Below are 17,875 nucleotides of genomic sequence, written 5' to 3'. Positions count from 1 at the left end.
TTATTTATTTATTTATTTATTTATTTATTTATTTATTTATTTATTTATTTTGAGACAGGTTTCTCTGTGTAACCCTCACTGTCCTGAAACTTGCTTTATAGACCAGACTGGCCTTGAACTCAGAGATCTGCCTGTCTCTGCCTCCTGAGTAGCTTTGATTTTTAATGCATATGTTAGAACACTTGGCTTTAATTTGCCTGCAGGAATGTCAGTGCACCACTGTGTAGTGCCCACGGAAGCCAGGAGTAAGATCCCTTTGAACTGGAGTTATAGACTGTTGGGAACTGTCTTGTGGCTGCTGAGGACTGATTCTGGGTCCTCTGGAAGAGCAGCCAGTGCTCTTAACTGCTAAACTGCTAAATCTCTCTAGGTCTCATGACTTAACATTTGTAAAAGTCAATCCTAAAGTGGCCAAATATTTCAGTGCTCATCATTTCCAAAAAATCCTTGCCTACTCCAAACAGAAACCTCCCTTTCCCCCAAGGCCCAGACATCAACATAACCCTACAAGCTTTGTCTAATAACTATTATCATACTTATGTCTATCAGAAATCTAGCACAAAAATATGAAGCTAAACCTTCATGGTGGTGGTACACACCTCTAAACTCAGCACTCGGGAGGCAGAGGCAGGAGGATCTCTATGATTTCAAGGATAGTGGGGCAACACAGGACAGCCAGGGCTACATAGAAAGACTTAAACAAGCCGGGTGTGATGGCACATACCTTTAATCCCAGCATTTGGGAGGCAGAGGCAGTTGGATGTCTGTGAATTCAAGGTCAGCCTGGCCTACAAATCAAGTTCCATGACAGGTAGGGCAGAAAAATCCTGTCTCCAAAAAACAAAACAAATAACAACAAAGAAAGAAAGAAGGACCCCTCCCCCCCCCCAATAAAGAAACCTGAAGCATACCTCATTGGAGGACAGAGGCTGAGTGAATGGGGCACTGGAGGGAGTGGTAATTTCACTCACTCGGAGCATCGTCCGCACAATCTCGCTGCTTGTCTGGAAGATAAACTAGAACTCAGAATTCTGCTGCCTGTGGCTCTGGCTCTGAGCCAGTGGCCACACCTGATGACCATCCGCAAGACCGACCTTACTCCTTGCTGGACACTGGCTCACCCACTCAGACATTACCTGGTCCATTCGGTTCGCGACTGCGCTCACAATGGCTTGGTCACGGAAGTGCTGGTGGAATCTGTCAAGGTTGACTTGCCAGTAAATTCCATCATCTGGAATGGGCTGAAGGGAGATTAGAGAGAAACAATGAAATATAGTGCCATTTCCTAGTGAGTTTGCCTTTAAAGCTCCATTTGTTTTGTCATACTGTAGTAATGAATTCAGGAGTGTGGGTTAGTGTGTCCTGACAAGCTCTAACATCAAGTCCCTGAAGTCGCCTTCCTCGTATGTGCTAACTCCTCTCCGTTGCCCTCCAATCCCTTACTCTCCCTTACTCTCTGCAGACGACTTTCCTCTTGACTTCATGGGTAAAATTGAAGCCAGAACTCCCTCAACTCTGTGCAGACATCTTCACCATCTCCTTCCCTTCTGCCCCCTTCCAGAAAATCTTTACCTAAGGGCATGTCCTGTCCCTGGGTCTCCGGATCCAGATCAAGCATGCTTCCTGTCCTCTAAGCCCAACCTCTCCTTTATTGCTCTTTTCTCATCAGCTTTTACCCTGCTCAAGGCTCTTTCTGGAAGAATTCTCCAATGCTACAATCCCCTTTCCCCTCTGCTCCTTTCCCTCCTGCCACAGCTGGCCATTCTAGCTACACCCTCTCTGGCTTTACTCAGCCAATCTCCACCTCTGCAGGAAACTTCATTTGTTCCTGGCATTCCAGTTCCACCACTGTCCTCCAGGGTCCTCTGCTAAGCATGGAGGACACTGCCCAGTCCTGATCTTAGTTGACTTTCTTGAAGTAACATAATCACTTAATTGGACATTATTGGACATTATCATGATTTGCCTCCTAAGTTCAGGGATTAGAGCTATGTGATACCATGCTCGGCTAAATATCTACAGTTTTTGTTTTGTTTTAAAGACACAGTCGCTCTACATAACCCTGCCTGTTCTGGAACTTACTATGTAGACCAGGCTGGCCTCAAGCTCACAGAGATTCACCTGCCTCTGCCTCCTGAGTGCTGGGGTTAAAGGTATATGCCACTACACCATGCCAAAATGTCTACTTAAAGAAAAAAAAGACTTAATTTTTGATTTTACATGTATGTGTGATTGTCTGCATGTATGCGTTTGCACCAGGTACGTTTGGTGCCTGTAGATTCCAGAAAAGGATATCAAATTCCTTGGGAATGGAGTTACAGACAGTTGTAAGCTGTCATATGGGCTTTGGAACTGCATTTTTAATAATTTATTTAATTTTTATTTTATTTATTGCATGAGTGTGAAGGTGCAGATCCCTTGGAATTGGAGTTACAGACAGCTGTGAGCTGCCAAGTGAGTGCTGGGAATTGAACCGGGTCCTTTGGAGGAACAGACAGCACTCTTAACCACTGAGCCATCTCTCCAGCCCAAGATTTCTTTTTTTAAATTCATGTTACCTATGTGTGTCTGCCACATGTGTGTGGGGCCCACGGTGGCCAGGAAGTTACAGACATGGGCGCTAGGAGCCGAGCCCTGGTTCTCTGAAGGACTAGGAGGTGCTCGTAACTGCTAAGCCCTATCTCAGGACCACAGACATCTACTCCTATTTATTTTTTGAGACAGGGTCTCTCCCTGGGCTTGAACTTATCAAGTAGGCCAGGATGGCTGGTGAGCCCCAGGGATCGTCCTGTGATTTTGGGTTGGTCCATATTCATAGCCTGAAGATTGAACATGCCTGACAGATCACATTTGTAGACTTTAATAGTCCCTAGCATGGTTTCCTTTTTTTTAGACAGGATCTCATGCAGCTCAGCTGGTATCAAACTTACTACATAACTGGCTTAAGATGTACATTAGTCAAATTAATAGGGTGCTGACAGGGCATCTGCATGCAACAGCTGAGGCCTAAACGCGTCTTTCTAGACTTCATCCCAGCACTGGTCCTCACAGGTCTATGTGTTCCAGCCACACTGAACATCTCCAACTTTTTCTATGTTCTCTTTTTTCATTTGTTGTTTTTGGGGGAACAGGGTCTAATGTAGCCCAGGAATGTAGAGGAATTTTAATTCAGTACATGACTACTCTGGCTGCAATATAGACACACCTTTAATCCCAGGAAATAGAACAAGTAGATCTTTGAGTTCAAGGTCAGTCTGATATAGAGCGAGTTTTAGGTAAAGAAAAGCTTAGGTCCAGGCGTGGTGGTACACATTTTGAATCCCAGCACCCAGAAGAAAGAGGCATTTAGATCTCTGAGTTCTGTTGAGGCAGTTCTGTTGAGTCAGTGAGCTGAGAGACAGTGTGATGGAGTTGAGTTCATGATAGTTCAGTTCATGGAATTCAGAGGCAGTTTTTACCAGGAAAGTTTTACAGAGAGAGGTTGAAGAGAGAACAAACTAGACACAGGTGAAGACAGAATGAGCCAGAGAATGAGAAGGAGCCAGAAGATTAGAACACATTGCCAAAGTTAGTTTGAGGTCAAGGAGAACAATTTAGTGAGAAACTGAGAGAAGCCAGACTGAATTAGTTGGCTTGGAGAGGAGTATTGAGCCAGACAGCTGAGTTGAACCAGCAAGAGCTCAGAAAGAACTAGAAAGGGTAAGCTTATTCAGTAGTCAGAGGCTGAAATCATTCTAGGCCTAGATTAGACTGTACAGAGGCTAGAAGCTTCCAGGACTAGGCCTAGGATGGAGATGGAGGCAGGAAGCCTTGGAGACAACAATTAAATCAGTCCAATAAAAGTTACTTTTATACAGGCTGCCCTTAGACTTACTTTGTAGGCAAAGACAACCCTGAATTTCTGATTCTCTTCCCTCTACCTTCTGAGTCCTGGAGTTACTAGCCATACAGCATCACTTCCGGCTTGTTTAGTTCAAGATAGGGCCTCACTATGTAGCTCTGGCTATCTTGGAACTCACTCTGTAGACCAGGCTAGTCTCCGAGTCACAGTGACCTGCTAGACTCTGCCTTCCAAGTGCTTAAGTTAAAGGCATGGGTCATCACACTAGGCACCACTTCTGCTTTTATTTGGTCCTGGGGAATCAAACCCAGGGATTCCTGCATGGCGGGTAAGCAATTTACTAACGGGGCTACATCCCCAGCCAAAGGTGCTGTCTCTCTCTCTCTCTGTTTTTTCGAGACAGGGTCTTACTATATAGCCTTGGAACTCATGGAAATTCCCCTGCCTCTGCATCCCTGCTGGAGTTAAAGGGATGGCCACCACACCCAGCCCTGTTTTCTCTTTTTTAAGTTAGTACTATTGTTCAGTGAAGTAAGTCAGCCCTCAGAAGGGAACCGGAGCAGCATTCCTTCCACAGAGCCCCTCTCACCATCAGGAGCTCTCACTGTTCCTTAGTAAAAAGGGGGCAAGGAGAAGTGGGCAGAGACAGCAGTAGGATTCTGCTTATGTTGGTCTATTCCTGACCAACATTTACTGACATTCATAATCCCAGTACTTCTTAACCGGGAACATGCAGGTTCTGTCGACTTGCTGTCTGAGGGCTATTTCTGGACTGCTCTAGGGTGAAGATTGCTAATCACGAAGCCCATTACCTCCTTCTTATCTGTGAATTTTGGTTTCTTGGCCTTGGGCTCTCCAGTAGCATCTTCATCAGATGATCTCCTCCTCTTACCTTTTCCTGATAAATAAAATAATTCAACAATTAGACTATATAGCCCTTGATGGCAGGAAAACAAGCCAATGCCTCTTCATCCTGAAGATGTTTGTAGCTGTCTCAGGGTAGAACTGTTTAGGAGGCTGAGGAGGTATAAGAAACTCAAGTCAGTGAGGGCAACATCTAAGAAAATCCATGTCTGCTCTCAAACTGCTCCTCCTACGCTTCCTTCTAGTGACTGGCACCGTGACACTCCCACCCATGCCAGTCAGACACACAGATGTCACTCCCCATGCTTGCCTTCTCACTGCTTCTATATCCACTTTCCAACAGTCTGTCTCGATTGCCTTTACCAGACAATCAACATTGTAAATCAAGAGCCTAGGAGTACCCTTTGCCCCTGGGTTAGGGAACGGGTACTTCCCAGTGCCTCGTTTACCTGGCCCCCCACTCCCTCCTCTCCCTGGTCTCTGAACTGCACACCATGCTGCAACGCTGGCCACTCACTTCCTCTGGTGTCTATCTCTGGTGTCGTCTATCTCTTTTTCTCATTACACACTGGTTTTAAGAGTACCCATCTTCTGTCACTTCGCTGGGTCGGTCCTACTTCTGTGTCAAGACCAGATCAAATTCCACTTTCTCCAAGAAAACATAAGCCTTCAGCCCCTCCACATACACTCCCCCACGACGTATTTTTGTAATAGCTAGCTCCTCCATAGTTCTTATCACAGTATATGAGGTTTCTGTGTGACTGAGTAACCTCTTCCTGGCAGGGATCACGGCTTTTCCATTATTACATACTACAAGGACCAGCACACAGCAAGTAACTGCAAACACTCAGTGAGGAAGAGCCCACAGTTAGGGCGAATCATAGTTCCCGGACGGAAAGTCCTTACCTATCAAGCTCAGTTTGGGAACCAGGTACATGTCCTTTTCATTAACGACAAGGGTTGGGGCAGGCGGTGGTGGCCCAGGGTCAGAGCCGTCAGTGGCAGGGACCAGGGGACAGCGCTGCACAAAGTGAGTCTCTGCCAGTCGCACAAACGCACTCGACACCTCAGCATAGTCCATGGTCTTGCCGTCTACGGAACAGGAGGAGACAGGCAGGGGAGATGGCCTGAGACGACGGAGCGGCCAGCCAAGCCAGGCTTCCGCTGAGAGCTGCAGCTGCAGTACTGACCCTCCATGGTCTCTGTGAGCCGGTCTGCTACTCTCTTCACGACGGCGGACATCGTCATTTTGCCATTCAGCAGGAGCTCCTCGACAATCAGCTCTCCGGTGTCACTGTACAGCGTTTTGGTCGTGTAGATGTACCGGGGGTACCTAAGCATCCGCAGTACCCGGCTGCACTGGGCCTCATACTCCACCACGCCGCGCTTATGCACGTGATAGGTCACCAGGTTATGGTGGATGAGGACACAAAGGGCTTTTTTCACCTAGATAGGACCCAAAGGAAAGAGAGGGACGGCCTGAAGCTATGCAGCGCCTCACTGCTGGCACGATGCCCCTCCGCCTACCCCCAGCTCAGCGAGTATCAGATCACTGGCAAAGAGTCTTCTGAACCTTTTTACTTTATTTATTTTTAAGCAACTGGGCCCGAGTTGAAACAGCAGGACCTGCCTTTTGTTTGCTCTGAGCACTGCTATGTCTATGGACAATGTCTCAGCTAAACTTATCCCCAGGTCCCCAGGACAGGGGACCCAGGGCCCATGAGCAGCGGAACTTGTGGTGGCAGCCATCTGGGCCAGTTCCCGCCATGACAACAGGGACTGAATCTGACTCGACTGCACACAGAATTTGCTTCCTCTCTGTGTTAGTGTAGCTAATGTCAATGGAAGAAATCAAGAGAATTCCTTGCCGTGAGGTTCATATTATGCCTGACTTTATCTTTCTTCTAGTTTTCTGTTTTGAATCAGGGTCTCACGGAGCCCAGGGTAGCCTTATACTTGTTATGTAGCTGAGGATGACCTAGAACTACTGAGGCCCTCCTCTCAAGTGCTGAGATCATAAACAAAAATCACACGAGGTTTTACGTAGTGCTGGAGATCAAAGCAGGGCACCCACTGCTGTGTAGTCACCCTCCTAACCCAGCCTCAGCCAGACGGTGACAGACACCTGTCACATCACAGTTTACTTTTTCCCACTGCTTTTCCTTCCTGAAAGGCAGTACCGGATTAGTAGACTCACTGTGAATGAATGAGCGTGGCAACAGCGAAGGTTCCTTACCCAGCAATGGCGAGCTAGGGACGCTACTCGGGGGCCTAAGTGCAACGCCATGCCCCACTCCCACCCCACAGAGGTTCTGACCGTAGGGCAGGCTTTCCCACTTCTACTTTCTAGGGGAAGGAGCACCACTGTTCAAAGCTGGGTGACGGGATGAATTAAAGGGAGCACCACTGTTCAAAGCTGGGTGACGGGATGAATTAAAGAGAGCAAGCAGATACCACCTAAACATACCTGGTCCACTGATGCTCTTGTGTCGTGGGCAATCACTCTAAGTGGCTGGCTTCCAGTTCTGATTAGGTGGACTCCAATTTTTTCTACAATCTCCCCAAAATGCTCTTGCAGCAGCAAAGAACACAGCTTAATTTCTGCTTGAGTCATTGCACCTGGAGCCTCAGAACTAGGAAAGAACAACAATATAAATTCACATTTTTTTTCCCTTGATAATACATACCCAAACCTTAAAACCTTGCATATATTTGCCTTAATACTTTAATTTGGAATTCTTTGTTCCAAGGAAATGATAAAAACCATGCCACTAGTTCTCCTCATGATGCTGGACATCCAGGACCTATCAATACAGCATAACCTTAAGTGAGTATACACGTCACCAACATTTAAGACGACTTTGTACAATTTAACTAGCATACCATTATTTGTAACGTGTTGTACTAGAGTAATTGCAGCGGCTTGGTATGACGGCATACATCCTAGCATTCAGGAAGCCAAAATCAAAGAATCGATGGCTCCAGGCCAACCTGGGACACAAAGTTCAAAGCCAGCCTGTGTTATACAAGACTCTGGTGGGTGATACAACCACCCATTAAACAAAAGACTGGAAAACGAGACATCAAATTTGTTTTCTAAAGCCAGGTATGGTGGTACATGCCTGTAGTTCTAACATTTGGGAGGTGGAGGTAGAGGGTCAGGGGTACAGGGTTATATGTTAAGTTCAAAGCCAGTCTGGTTACACGAGAGCCTGTCTCAAAAAAAAAAAAAGTCACCCCTATATGATATTTATTTTTATGGGATGACACATGGTTCCAATATCTTTAAAGGATGTATTCATCTGGATGTAGTGACTCAGATCTGTAATTTCAGCTCTAAAGCTTTTGACTGACATAAATTCAAGGCCAGCCTTGGCTACATAATAAATACCAAGCAAACCCGGTCCAAAGTGTGAGATCTCTAAAGAGAAAGGGGGAGGGGAAGTGCAAGGACTTTGTCACAGATACAAAGGACTAAGCTTCAGGACTCAGTGGGAGTACAAAGTATCATTCCCAAGCCATCAGCCACAAGCTTCTCAAGCGGGTGTTTCAATTAGGAGATGAAGCTATGTTCCTTTGAAAACCATATTAAATTTTTACACCTTGACAAATGGAACAAGTAGAAATGGATGTAACTGATGTATTACCTCCCTATAACAAGCTGCTACCTGCCATTATTCATCTATTTCTCCAACTCTCTAGAACCTAAGTCTTTGTCCCTCCTGCCACGATGTCGTAGGGGAGACTAGTTCACTTATCCAGACGTCTTTGGAGAAACATCCTTAGCCCAGCTGCCATCCCTGAAAAGGATTTCCAAGGCGCCTGACTCCTCTCCCTTCATGCAAGTTCCCGTTCCGGACTTAGTTTCTTGGCCCTGAGGCAGGGCCTCCTCATTCCGGCGGCGTTTTCCACTAACCTCAGGGTCAGTGCTAACTTAGAAGCTCCAAAAGTTATCCTGAGACCAGCGGCTTAGGCTCAGGGGCAGCCCAGCGACCCGGGCCGCAAGCGGAACGCCACCGAGGCGGACGCGGAAGCGGGGCCGCGCACCGGCCGCTCTAGCCGGCCGCGTCGGTGGTTTCCGGGGACGCTCTTGCCCTCCTCTCGTTGGCAGGCTGGAGGACCGGCCAGGGGCTGTCTGAGGTGCTGGCGGGCGGGCGCTCTCTCCTCCGCCTGCGGCGCCGGGAGGCGGGCCTCAGGGCGCGCGGCTGCGGGCGGGCCGGCCTCTCGGGGGGCCGGGCGGGCTCACGTGACCCCTGCGGGCTCCGGAGCGGGCGGCACCGAGGAGGCGGCGACGGCGGCGGCGGCTGCAGCCCCGGAGGTAGCGGCCTGGGGAGGGACCGCCGGCCGCCCTTTCGGACGTCCGCAGCGGAGGCGAAACATGGCGGAGGCGTCGGCGGCGGGCGCGGACGCGGGCTCGGCGGTCGCCGCGCACCGCTTCTTCTGCCACTTCTGTAAGGGCGAGGTCAGCCCCAAACTACCGGTAAGAGCCCCGCGCGTCCGGCGCCCCGGCGGAGGCTGGAAACCGGCGTTGAGCTGCCCGCAGCCCGCGGCTCCCCCGACGCCGGCGGCCTCGGGACCCGCTTGCCCGCTGTCTCCCGGCACTTGCCGCAGACCCGAAGCATCAGGGCCGGGCTCGGGCGCTCCCGCCCAGCCCCGGTTTCCGCGGCGGCTCCCGTCTGGGCGCTTCCGCCCTAATACCGCCTCCCCCCACCCCCCATCCTTTTTGTCTTCCTCGGTGAATTCTCCGCTAAGTCTGCGCCCGGCTTACTTCGCAGCCCTCTTCCTCGTCTCCTTCCCGCGGTGACCTGGCCCCCTGCACTCTCTCCGTGGTTGCATCTCACCTTCTCATTTATTTATTTATTTATTTATTTATCCCCCCCCCCGCCCCTACTTCTCAACCAGATCCTTCCCCTTCTGCATCCTCCGTGAGACAAAATAGCGGGTGGCTGAAGGGCTCCTGAAATAGGTTTTGTAGGTGAAAGAGGAGGTTTGGAAGGTAACAGGGAAGAGGGAGATTTCGCTCTTCAGCGCTTTCTTGGGTTCTTGTGAAAGTGAAAATAGCAGTGTACCGATGACTTGCAGACTGCCTGCGCTCCCTGTTGCTATTGAGGGAAATGGCTTTAGGAAGAAGGCAGGACGTGCTGTTTCAACTTAGTTTATTTTGGATGTCACGCCGTCCAGCTCCACTTTCCTAGCCCACCCCCTCCATTCTCTCTGTTCAGAAAAAAAAAAAAAAATACAGGACAGAAGGTTGGGGACTGCTTTCTCTGATGTACAGTTGTTTCTCGCTGGTTTCTGCCAGTCTGTCAGCCAATAGAGGTAGCGCTTCTGCAGCATGCCAGCCAGTGCCAGCGCCCCCAAGCCAGAAGGTCTTTTCGGTTGGATTGTAGTTAGTGTGGAGAGACTGACAAGGGGAATGTCCTTTGTACCTTTGACTAATTGTCTTTGTAGAATTACAGTTTTTATTTTTCCTTGTCGGGTGTCAAGTTTTCTTAAAATGAGCGTCTATGTCATAATTTTTATGTTCATAGCATTTTGAAGACACTCATTTCTGCAGAATGAGAATACATAGCATTTTGAAGACACTCATTTAGTCGTGGATGTTCTGGAACTTGCTATTCAGACCAGGCTGGCCTGGAACTCACAGAGATTTGTATGTTTCTGCCTCCCAAGTGTTGGGATTAAAAGTGTGCACCACTATGCTCGGCTTTGAACGCACTCTGAAGAGCAGGCCTACTAAGTTTAAGTGTTGGGGGTTGGTTCTGTGCACTGATTTCTCTGCCGGGTGAGATTAGGTTGCATTCCAGACCTTGGCGTTAGGAAAGAATCTCCTGTATCAATGTGTAAACAATGCTTCCCGAGCCTGGCGTGGCAGTGCACGCCTTTAATCTCAGTGCCCAGGAGGCAGAGGCAGGCTGATCTCTGTGAGTTCAAGGCCGGCCTAGTTTACAGCCTAGTTTGTGTAGTCCAGGTCAGCTAGCACTACACAGAGAAACCCTGCCTTGAATTCCACCCACACACACATGGGTGGGGGGGGGGAGCGACAGCTCATCAATTATCTCAGATTGATTAATAAAAAGCTGAACAGCCTGTTACCTCCTTATGCCCCAGAGAAGAATCTCTAAGTGAATTACTTTGGAATTGCTCTTAGTAGAAGTTTTATATTTATGATAAAAATAATTTTAGCAAAAAGTGGTGAGTTGGGATTTGGGGGTTGGTATTTTTGTTTTGAGACAGAGTCCCTCTATGTAGCCCTTGCTGTCCAGGAGCTTAATTTGTAGATCACAGAGATCACAGAGATCTGCCTGCCTCAGCCAGAGTGCTGGTCTGGCAGGGCTCCTCCAGCGTTTATTTTCTTTTTTGTTTGTTTGCTTGTTTGTTTTGAAACAGGGTCTTTCTATGTAGGCTCTGGCTGTCCTGGGACTCACTATGTAGACCAGGCTGGCCTCAAACTCACAGAGACCCAACTGCCTCTGCTTCCCTGATGCTGGGATCAAAGCTGTGTGCCACCATGCTTAGCTCCAGAATTTTAAAATAAGAGCTACTGATCACATTGTCTGAAGAATTCAGGTTTATATATGATAGGGTAGAATGGCATTATGTATTTTTGGGTCATCAGATGATAGAAGGAATATTTGAGAGAAATTTCCAGAAGCTTTACTTCATCTGACTATTCTATTGAGAGACCACCATGTGGGGCCAAAACTAATCGAGTTGTTACACTACACTGGAAGGACGCGTGGACAGAATACCACAGAGGGCTTTTTCAAGGAATGTAAAGGTGTTTTTTATTCCCACAAACTCACCATCCCCCAGTCCTTAGCCTGCTTTGGATATTGATGAGACTAGTGTGGTTCTTAAGTGTTTCATGGAGATCAGGACATTTCACAGATTCAGATGACAGACAAATCTAGTTAAACACTGCTGGGATGTTGCTCACCTCTGGTTCTGCCAGAGGGACTGGTAGTCTCACTTCCTACTTCTCTGTTGTGTCTTCTTTGCTCTAGTAAATGTCCTTCTTTTTAGTAAGTAATGTTATCTCATTTGGCTCTCTACCAGCTACTCACACAGCTTTTAATAATTGTGTTGTAGTTGTAACAGTTCCAATATAGGAAATCATTCTGATCATCTCATAATAAGGGTAGCTAAATGGTAGTTTAATTCAAGAATTTATACTGCTGAACTAGAGGAAAAATTATTGATTTGAGGTAAGCTTCAAAGATGCTAATCATGACACTACCTTAAACTCATATCTGTACTATCTGTAATGTCTACATGATTAGCATCTATCAGTTGCTTATTAAATTTGATTGAATGAGGGATAATGTTGGTGCTTTTAGAGGTTCTTTATATTCATAAATTGTTTCACATTTATTTAGTGTGTGTGTGTGTGTTTGTGTGTTATGTTAGTGTGCTTATGTCATGGTGCATGTGTGGAGGTCAGAGGACAACTTGTGGGAGTTGGTTTCCTCCTACTGTTATACAGGTCCTGGGGTTTGATCTCAGGTTTTCAGGCTTGGTGGCAAGTGTCTTTATACTTTGAGCAATCTTGCTGGCCCAGTTTTGAGAGAGGGTCTCATGTAGATAGCTGCTTTTAAACTCAGCAGGAGATCGTTGAAGCTATAATGGGGATGGGGGTATGGGCCCAGTGGCAAAACTTGTTGTTTTTGAAAAATGGAAATCCCAAATTGTTTGATTTTTTTACCAGTGAAGACTCAGGAGCCAGATACTGAGGTGAACCTACTAACTCAAAGAGAAAGAGAAAGCACCTAGCCAACCTTCCAACTCAGCTCCTGTCCCAGAGCAAAAAGCTAAAGGCCCCAGGCTTGCTTGCTTACCTGACAGCCCAGGAGGAAAAATGCCAATGAGTTAGAGTCTTAAGTACTCTTCTCTCAAAGTCCTTCCTTTTCTGTTAATCTCTGTCAGTTGGTTATTTGCTTTGCCTCCTGACCTAGGGTTAACTTTATTAAATCCTCTCTACAGAAAGCTCTAGGATTGAAGGTGAGTGTTAGGGCTGAACCACACCATAATCACCTGTTACAATAAACAGAAGGTTCTTGCGTTAAAGGTGTGTGTTAGGGATGAACACACTCCTTGTTAGGATAAGGAAACAAAAGACAGATTTTTACAGTTCACAGTGGGATCAAATAGCCTGCAGTAGTTCCTGCCTGGTATGTGCAAGGGCTTGGGTTTAATCACTGGTACCTTTAGTTGGGTAGGTGTTGTATGCCTGTAATACCAGCACTTGTGAAGTCGGGGGAGGAGGCCCAAAAATTCAAGGTCATTTTCTACTATGTAGTAAGGCCAGCCTGGGACACATGTGATCCTGTCCAAACAAACAAACAAACAAACAAACAAAAAAACAAAAAAAAGGCTCTAGTGATAGAAAATGCATTGCTGAATTTGAACATAAAGTGTCAGCAAATATATAACATAAGATCAAGAAATAACATTGTTTTATTTGTAAATTTTTGTCTTGTGTGTGTGTGTGCCCGCGCACATCACGGCACATGTTGGGGTAAAGGTCTGAGGACAACTTTTGGGAGCTAGTTCTCTCATTCTACTGTGGGTTTCAGGGCTTGCATTCTGGTCATCAGGACGGTGTTTCAGTCTATAGTTGGTCTGGAATCATTATCTCAATATGTAGCCTTGAACTCTTGGCAGTCTTCTTCCCTCAGTGTTAGGACTACAGGTATGAGCTGCCATGCCTATCACATCTGTGCTTTTAAGGCTGCGAGGTTAGTTACATAGCCTCAAGATTCCGATTAGCACATATGTGAGTACTGGGGAATTCTGAAGGATTCTCAGTATGAGGAAGAAAAAAACCTTAAGTTTATAGCAGATAAAGTTCCTTTGGGAGCACAAATGCTGTCAGGATGCCAACACTTTCTGTTTCTTTATGTTTAGTTGGCTTTTTAATGACCTTTACTTTTGTTCAGGTTCAGGGAGCCAGCTTGTATGGAGAGCTGGGTTGCTTCTTTTTCTGTATTGTCAAATTAGAAGGGATTTAATAATTAGTGTGTATTTCATTTTTCTACAGCTTAGTTCTAAGAAAGGAAGGAGCGATCTGTCACAGTGGAGTTTGATTAGGGCCGTTTTCTTCCTCAGGGAACATTTAGCCATCTCTGTGGACATTTTTATGTTACAGCTGGGGTCTGGAGGAGGGCTGCAGTTGCCATCTGGTAAGTAGTGGACAGAGCTGCTGGAAATGTACTGTAGGCCCAAATGTCAAGAGCGCTGAGGGTGTGAGAAGCTGTGATAATGAACCAAAGGATGAACGATGGGCACTTGTCTTTGTGTGCTAGAGGCACTTAAGGATTTGTTCTAGGGTAGGTTTGATTTCCGACTTTGGGGTCCTGATGAGAAGTTTTCATAAGATAACTGAGACAATATAATTTTAACCAAAGCCCTCATGGGAAAGGACTGTTTAGAACAGAGACTAGAGTTGGGTAGCTGATCTGTTAGAGTCCCTTTCTCTCCTCTCACTTGGTCAGTGAGACCAGAGGCGGTTTAGATTACTCACCTACAGTTACACTGTAACCTGAAAGTATCCATTTTTGTTGTTGTTGTTGGTAGGAAATTTAGTAACTGTGTGTAATTTAGTAAAACAGTTGGGAATTCAGTTTGAAAACAAAAGGGAAAATATAATTGGTAATTTTTTTCTGTAACTCACCTTGGTATTTTCTTTTGTCTCTCTTACACAACTCTTGAGACATTTCATATGCACAGGAGAGATTGCATTCTTGAGCTTTTAGTTTCTTTTAACTCTTCATTGAAAGGATGAGTTGACATTATAATTTTTCTTTCTAACACTATTTTTTCCTGTAATAGAAAGCGAATTTATGGATACCTGTTAGAGACTGGAGTCAGCTGCTCAGGATGGTCTTCTTCCTGGATTAAAATCATGGGAGGCAATTAGCTTTAGCAGCTTTGTATTCCCAAATATCTTTGTCTGATAGATAGTAGCAAGTTGTGGCATTAGTTAGGCAGAAGTATTGGCAATATTACAGGTCCCGTGCTAGCTTGGGTATTGGAATCCTTGGCTCTTAGCAGAAGTCCATTGTTATAGAACTCAGATTGATATCTGAGATTGGCCCTGAAAACTTCACAGCTCTGGAACTTTTCTGATGACTGGCACCTGCAGGTTTTTCTCACAGGTTCCTTAATAGCCATTACTAACTTCCTGCTCTTCTGTGGTCTCTGCTTCCACTTCCCTTCCTTCTACTTTGACTGCTCTTAAACTGTTCAGTTAGTAGTCAGTGGCTATTGCCAGAAAGGCTTCAGGTACCAGCTTTTGTTGAGACAGTGTTAGGCAGCCGGGATGCATGAAGGACAGTCCTGAGTACTATGGAGGGCTGCTAGAAACAGGGTACTATGTGCAGCAAAATTGCCTAGGTGCAGGTATGCCCTCCTACCAGGGCAAGATCCAGGTAGGTGAATGAGATCCCAGGAAGAATCCCATGGGCAGCACAGTGTCTGTGCAGGTCTGCGGTTGCAGCCAGGCAAACAAGTGCCTGGGCCTCTGGCTCTGCTGTTACTTCAGCTACCAAATGGTTGTGGGTATGTTTGCACTGGGAAGCCAGACTCAGTGTGCTCAGCAGCCAGGTGCTGGTCCTATTGTAAGCAGGTGGATAGGAACCCTGGAGCTGGGCTTTTTGGCTACTTCATTGGGTTCTTATATCTACCACCCTTCTCCACCCCAGTAACTTCCAACCCCCAACACTAGGTAGTCAAGAAAGAATAGAGGGAAAAGGGAGCATAGATCTCTTTAGACTACTTCGTACTGATTAGGGGCACTGAGTTCCTTGGGCAAATTTGATCTTCATTGACAGGATATCCAATTTCTTCTACTCTTCTCTTTGCATATGACCACTTGACAAACCGCAACCAACTGCAGCAGCAGAGGGAGCAGGAGCTGCCTCTTCAGAGCACCTCCAGCCCTTCTTGGGGCGCTGACATTTATACCCTCTCCAGAGTCCCCAGAATTCCAAATGTAAACTTTTCTATAGCTGCCAAAAATCATGCCCCTCCTAGAGCATGGGACAAATCATAGTTAGCAGCTGCGGACAATCTGAAGCAGCCCCCATATCCCATACCTGGGACTAAAACAAGAACAGTCACTTAATTTAACTTTTTTTTTTTTAAACAAAACAAAACAACCCAACAAGAACAACAAAACAAAATTCTTACCCCAGAACCTAGCATTGGGGATCAGAAGCTGCATGGAGCTCAGAGGTCAAGGTCAACCTGGGAGTACAGATAGGACCCAGGTGCCAGACTTCAGGCCTGGTGCCATTACTGTGTTGGTGCAGCTTACATCTATCCTGGAATTAAAAAAGATTTATATGTATATTTATTTATGTATTTAAAATGTTTAAATTGTGTGTGTGTGTTGACCTTCAAGACCAGAGGGGGGCATCTGGTGTGCTGGAGGCCGAGCTCTGGTCCTCTCCAGGAGCAGTGAGTGCTCTTCACGCCCGAGTCATCTCTCCAGCCTTGTCAGCTGATGCTCTTGAGAAGGGAAAGAATATAGTCTGTCTGAAGGGAACATGAGAGCAGACTCTACAGCAAAGCAGGGTCTTGACCTACAGTTGTCACTTGCCTTGAAATTAAGAACTGCTTAGGAACTGTGATACGTTTAAAACATTTATGATCCTGATTTCTTTTTTCTCTCCCTCCCCCTCCCTTTCCTTTGTTTTTTAATTATTTTATTTTATTTTTTGAGACAGAATTTCTCTTAGACCAGGCTGGCCTTGAACTCACAGATTCACTTGCCTCTGCCTCCCGAGTGCTGGGATTAAAGGCTAGTGCCACCACCACAAGGATATGATTCTGATTTCTAATTAGGAGTTTCTTAACTGTTCTATCCTGTGTTACTCAAAGAGAATGAGTGGCAAGTATTGTGATCTCAAAGCTTGACTCTGTCTGGACTGGGCAGAAAGTCTGCCTTTTGTTTTAGAAGTAAGAAAACAGGTGGGTGTGGTGGCACATGCCTTTAAGCCTAGCACTCCTGGAGGCCGAGGCAGTCGGATCTCTGTGAGTTCAAGGCCAGCCTGCTCTAGGAGTCCAGGACAGCCAAGGGTACACAGAGAGAAACCCTGTCTCAAAAAACAAAAAATAACCATTTAGAATTGCTAATGTAGACATAACACCACACTGATATACCAAACACTTGATACAAACTTGTATAAAGTTCAAAAGTATGTAAGTTTTTTACAGTATAGTTTCATAAATAGGTCCTGCCAAATCTTATCTATTTTGATAACTGATCCTTGACATGTAGGAGGCAAGGAAAGTAATGCATTCAAGTGACCCTGCTCCTTCCCTCCCTGGAGTGCAGTGCCTGGTGCCCTCCCATGGTGCTATAACTGGGCAGACAGTAAGGCTAAGCTGAGTATAGGGAGCTGTTCCTAATTCAGATCATGAATGGCAAGAAGTAGTTCTGCTTCTCTAGTTTTAGATTAAATAGCTAATGAACATTTGAAGTAGGTCAGTGTATGCACTATTATGTATCCGTGGTTAGCTTTATTTGACATGCAAAACAATAGATTTCATTACATTGCAATAGGTGTGTGTACCTATGTACTGTGGCTTATGTGTGAAGTCAGGGGATGATTTGCCAGGTATGATTCTGTCTGTCTGCCATTTTTGTTCCAGGAATCAGACAGGTTTTTAGGCTTAGCAATACGTGCTCTACCACATGAGCCATCTTGCCTGCCCAAAATAATGGGTTTCAGTGCATTTTCTTTAGTTTTTTTTGAGACAGGATCTCATTGTGTTGCCCTGGTTGGCCTGGAACTCTGTATAGAGCAACTGGTCAAATTCACAGAGAGATCTGCCTCCTGAGTGTGGGACTGAGGGCGAGTATCCTGATGTGTGGGTTATTATTAGTGTGTGCGTGTGCACACATACGCATACTTACGCCTTATGGTGCAGGTGTGGGGGTCAGAGGACAGCCTGTGGGGTGGGTTCTCATTCCACCATGTGTTCTCAGGGTCCAGCTTAGGTTGTCAGCGTGGCAGTGAGCGCCTTTACCTTCTCAGCCCAAAATTTCCATGTGTATCATTGTACCTCATTCTTACTCCGCTCCACTGTCTTTCCTGTCCCGTGTTCTCTCTCCCGCTTTGATAATCCTTTTGTCTCCCCAAATAATAGTCCCCCTTTTGCTTT

At 46.3% G+C, this 17,875-nt stretch overlaps 2 protein-coding genes and 1 non-coding gene across 3 annotated transcripts in view; 1 reads left to right on the top strand and 2 right to left on the bottom strand.

Annotated features, from left to right (window-relative positions):
• The window catches only part of Polr3c (RNA polymerase III subunit C), a 16,224-nt gene extending 7,481 nt beyond the window's left edge, over positions 1 to 8,743 (bottom strand). The window contains exons 1-7 of the mRNA XM_055603801.1: positions 8,622 to 8,743; positions 7,173 to 7,338; positions 5,896 to 6,151; positions 5,612 to 5,797; positions 4,654 to 4,739; positions 1,137 to 1,241; positions 912 to 1,004 (exon numbers count right to left, since the gene is read on the bottom strand). Of these exons, the coding sequence (XP_055459776.1) occupies positions 912 to 1,004; positions 1,137 to 1,241; positions 4,654 to 4,739; positions 5,612 to 5,797; positions 5,896 to 6,151; positions 7,173 to 7,319 (873 nt within the window). The 5' untranslated portion in view covers positions 7,320 to 7,338; positions 8,622 to 8,743. The remainder of the gene's footprint in view (positions 1 to 911; positions 1,005 to 1,136; positions 1,242 to 4,653; positions 4,740 to 5,611; positions 5,798 to 5,895; positions 6,152 to 7,172; positions 7,339 to 8,621) is intronic.
• Positions 6,371 to 6,504, bottom strand: LOC129673972 (small nucleolar RNA SNORA5). The gene has a single exon (XR_008719756.1). It is a non-coding gene; the product is annotated as a small nucleolar RNA SNORA5 (small nucleolar RNA).
• A 116-nt stretch (positions 8,744 to 8,859) lies between the features above and the next one.
• The window catches only part of Rnf115 (ring finger protein 115), a 65,165-nt gene continuing 56,149 nt past the window's right edge, over positions 8,860 to 17,875 (top strand). Inside the window, exon 1 of the mRNA XM_055603843.1 lies at positions 8,860 to 9,185. Within this exon, the coding sequence (XP_055459818.1) occupies positions 9,084 to 9,185 (102 nt within the window). The 5' untranslated portion in view covers positions 8,860 to 9,083. The remainder of the gene's footprint in view (positions 9,186 to 17,875) is intronic.

The sequence above is a fragment of the Psammomys obesus genome, unplaced genomic scaffold (assembly GCF_907164565.1).
Source record: "Psammomys obesus unplaced genomic scaffold, mPsaObe1.curated_primary_1811, whole genome shotgun sequence".
Classification (NCBI taxonomy): Eukaryota; Metazoa; Chordata; class Mammalia; order Rodentia; family Muridae; genus Psammomys; species Psammomys obesus.
This window is presented reverse-complemented; position numbering and strand designations above follow the sequence as displayed.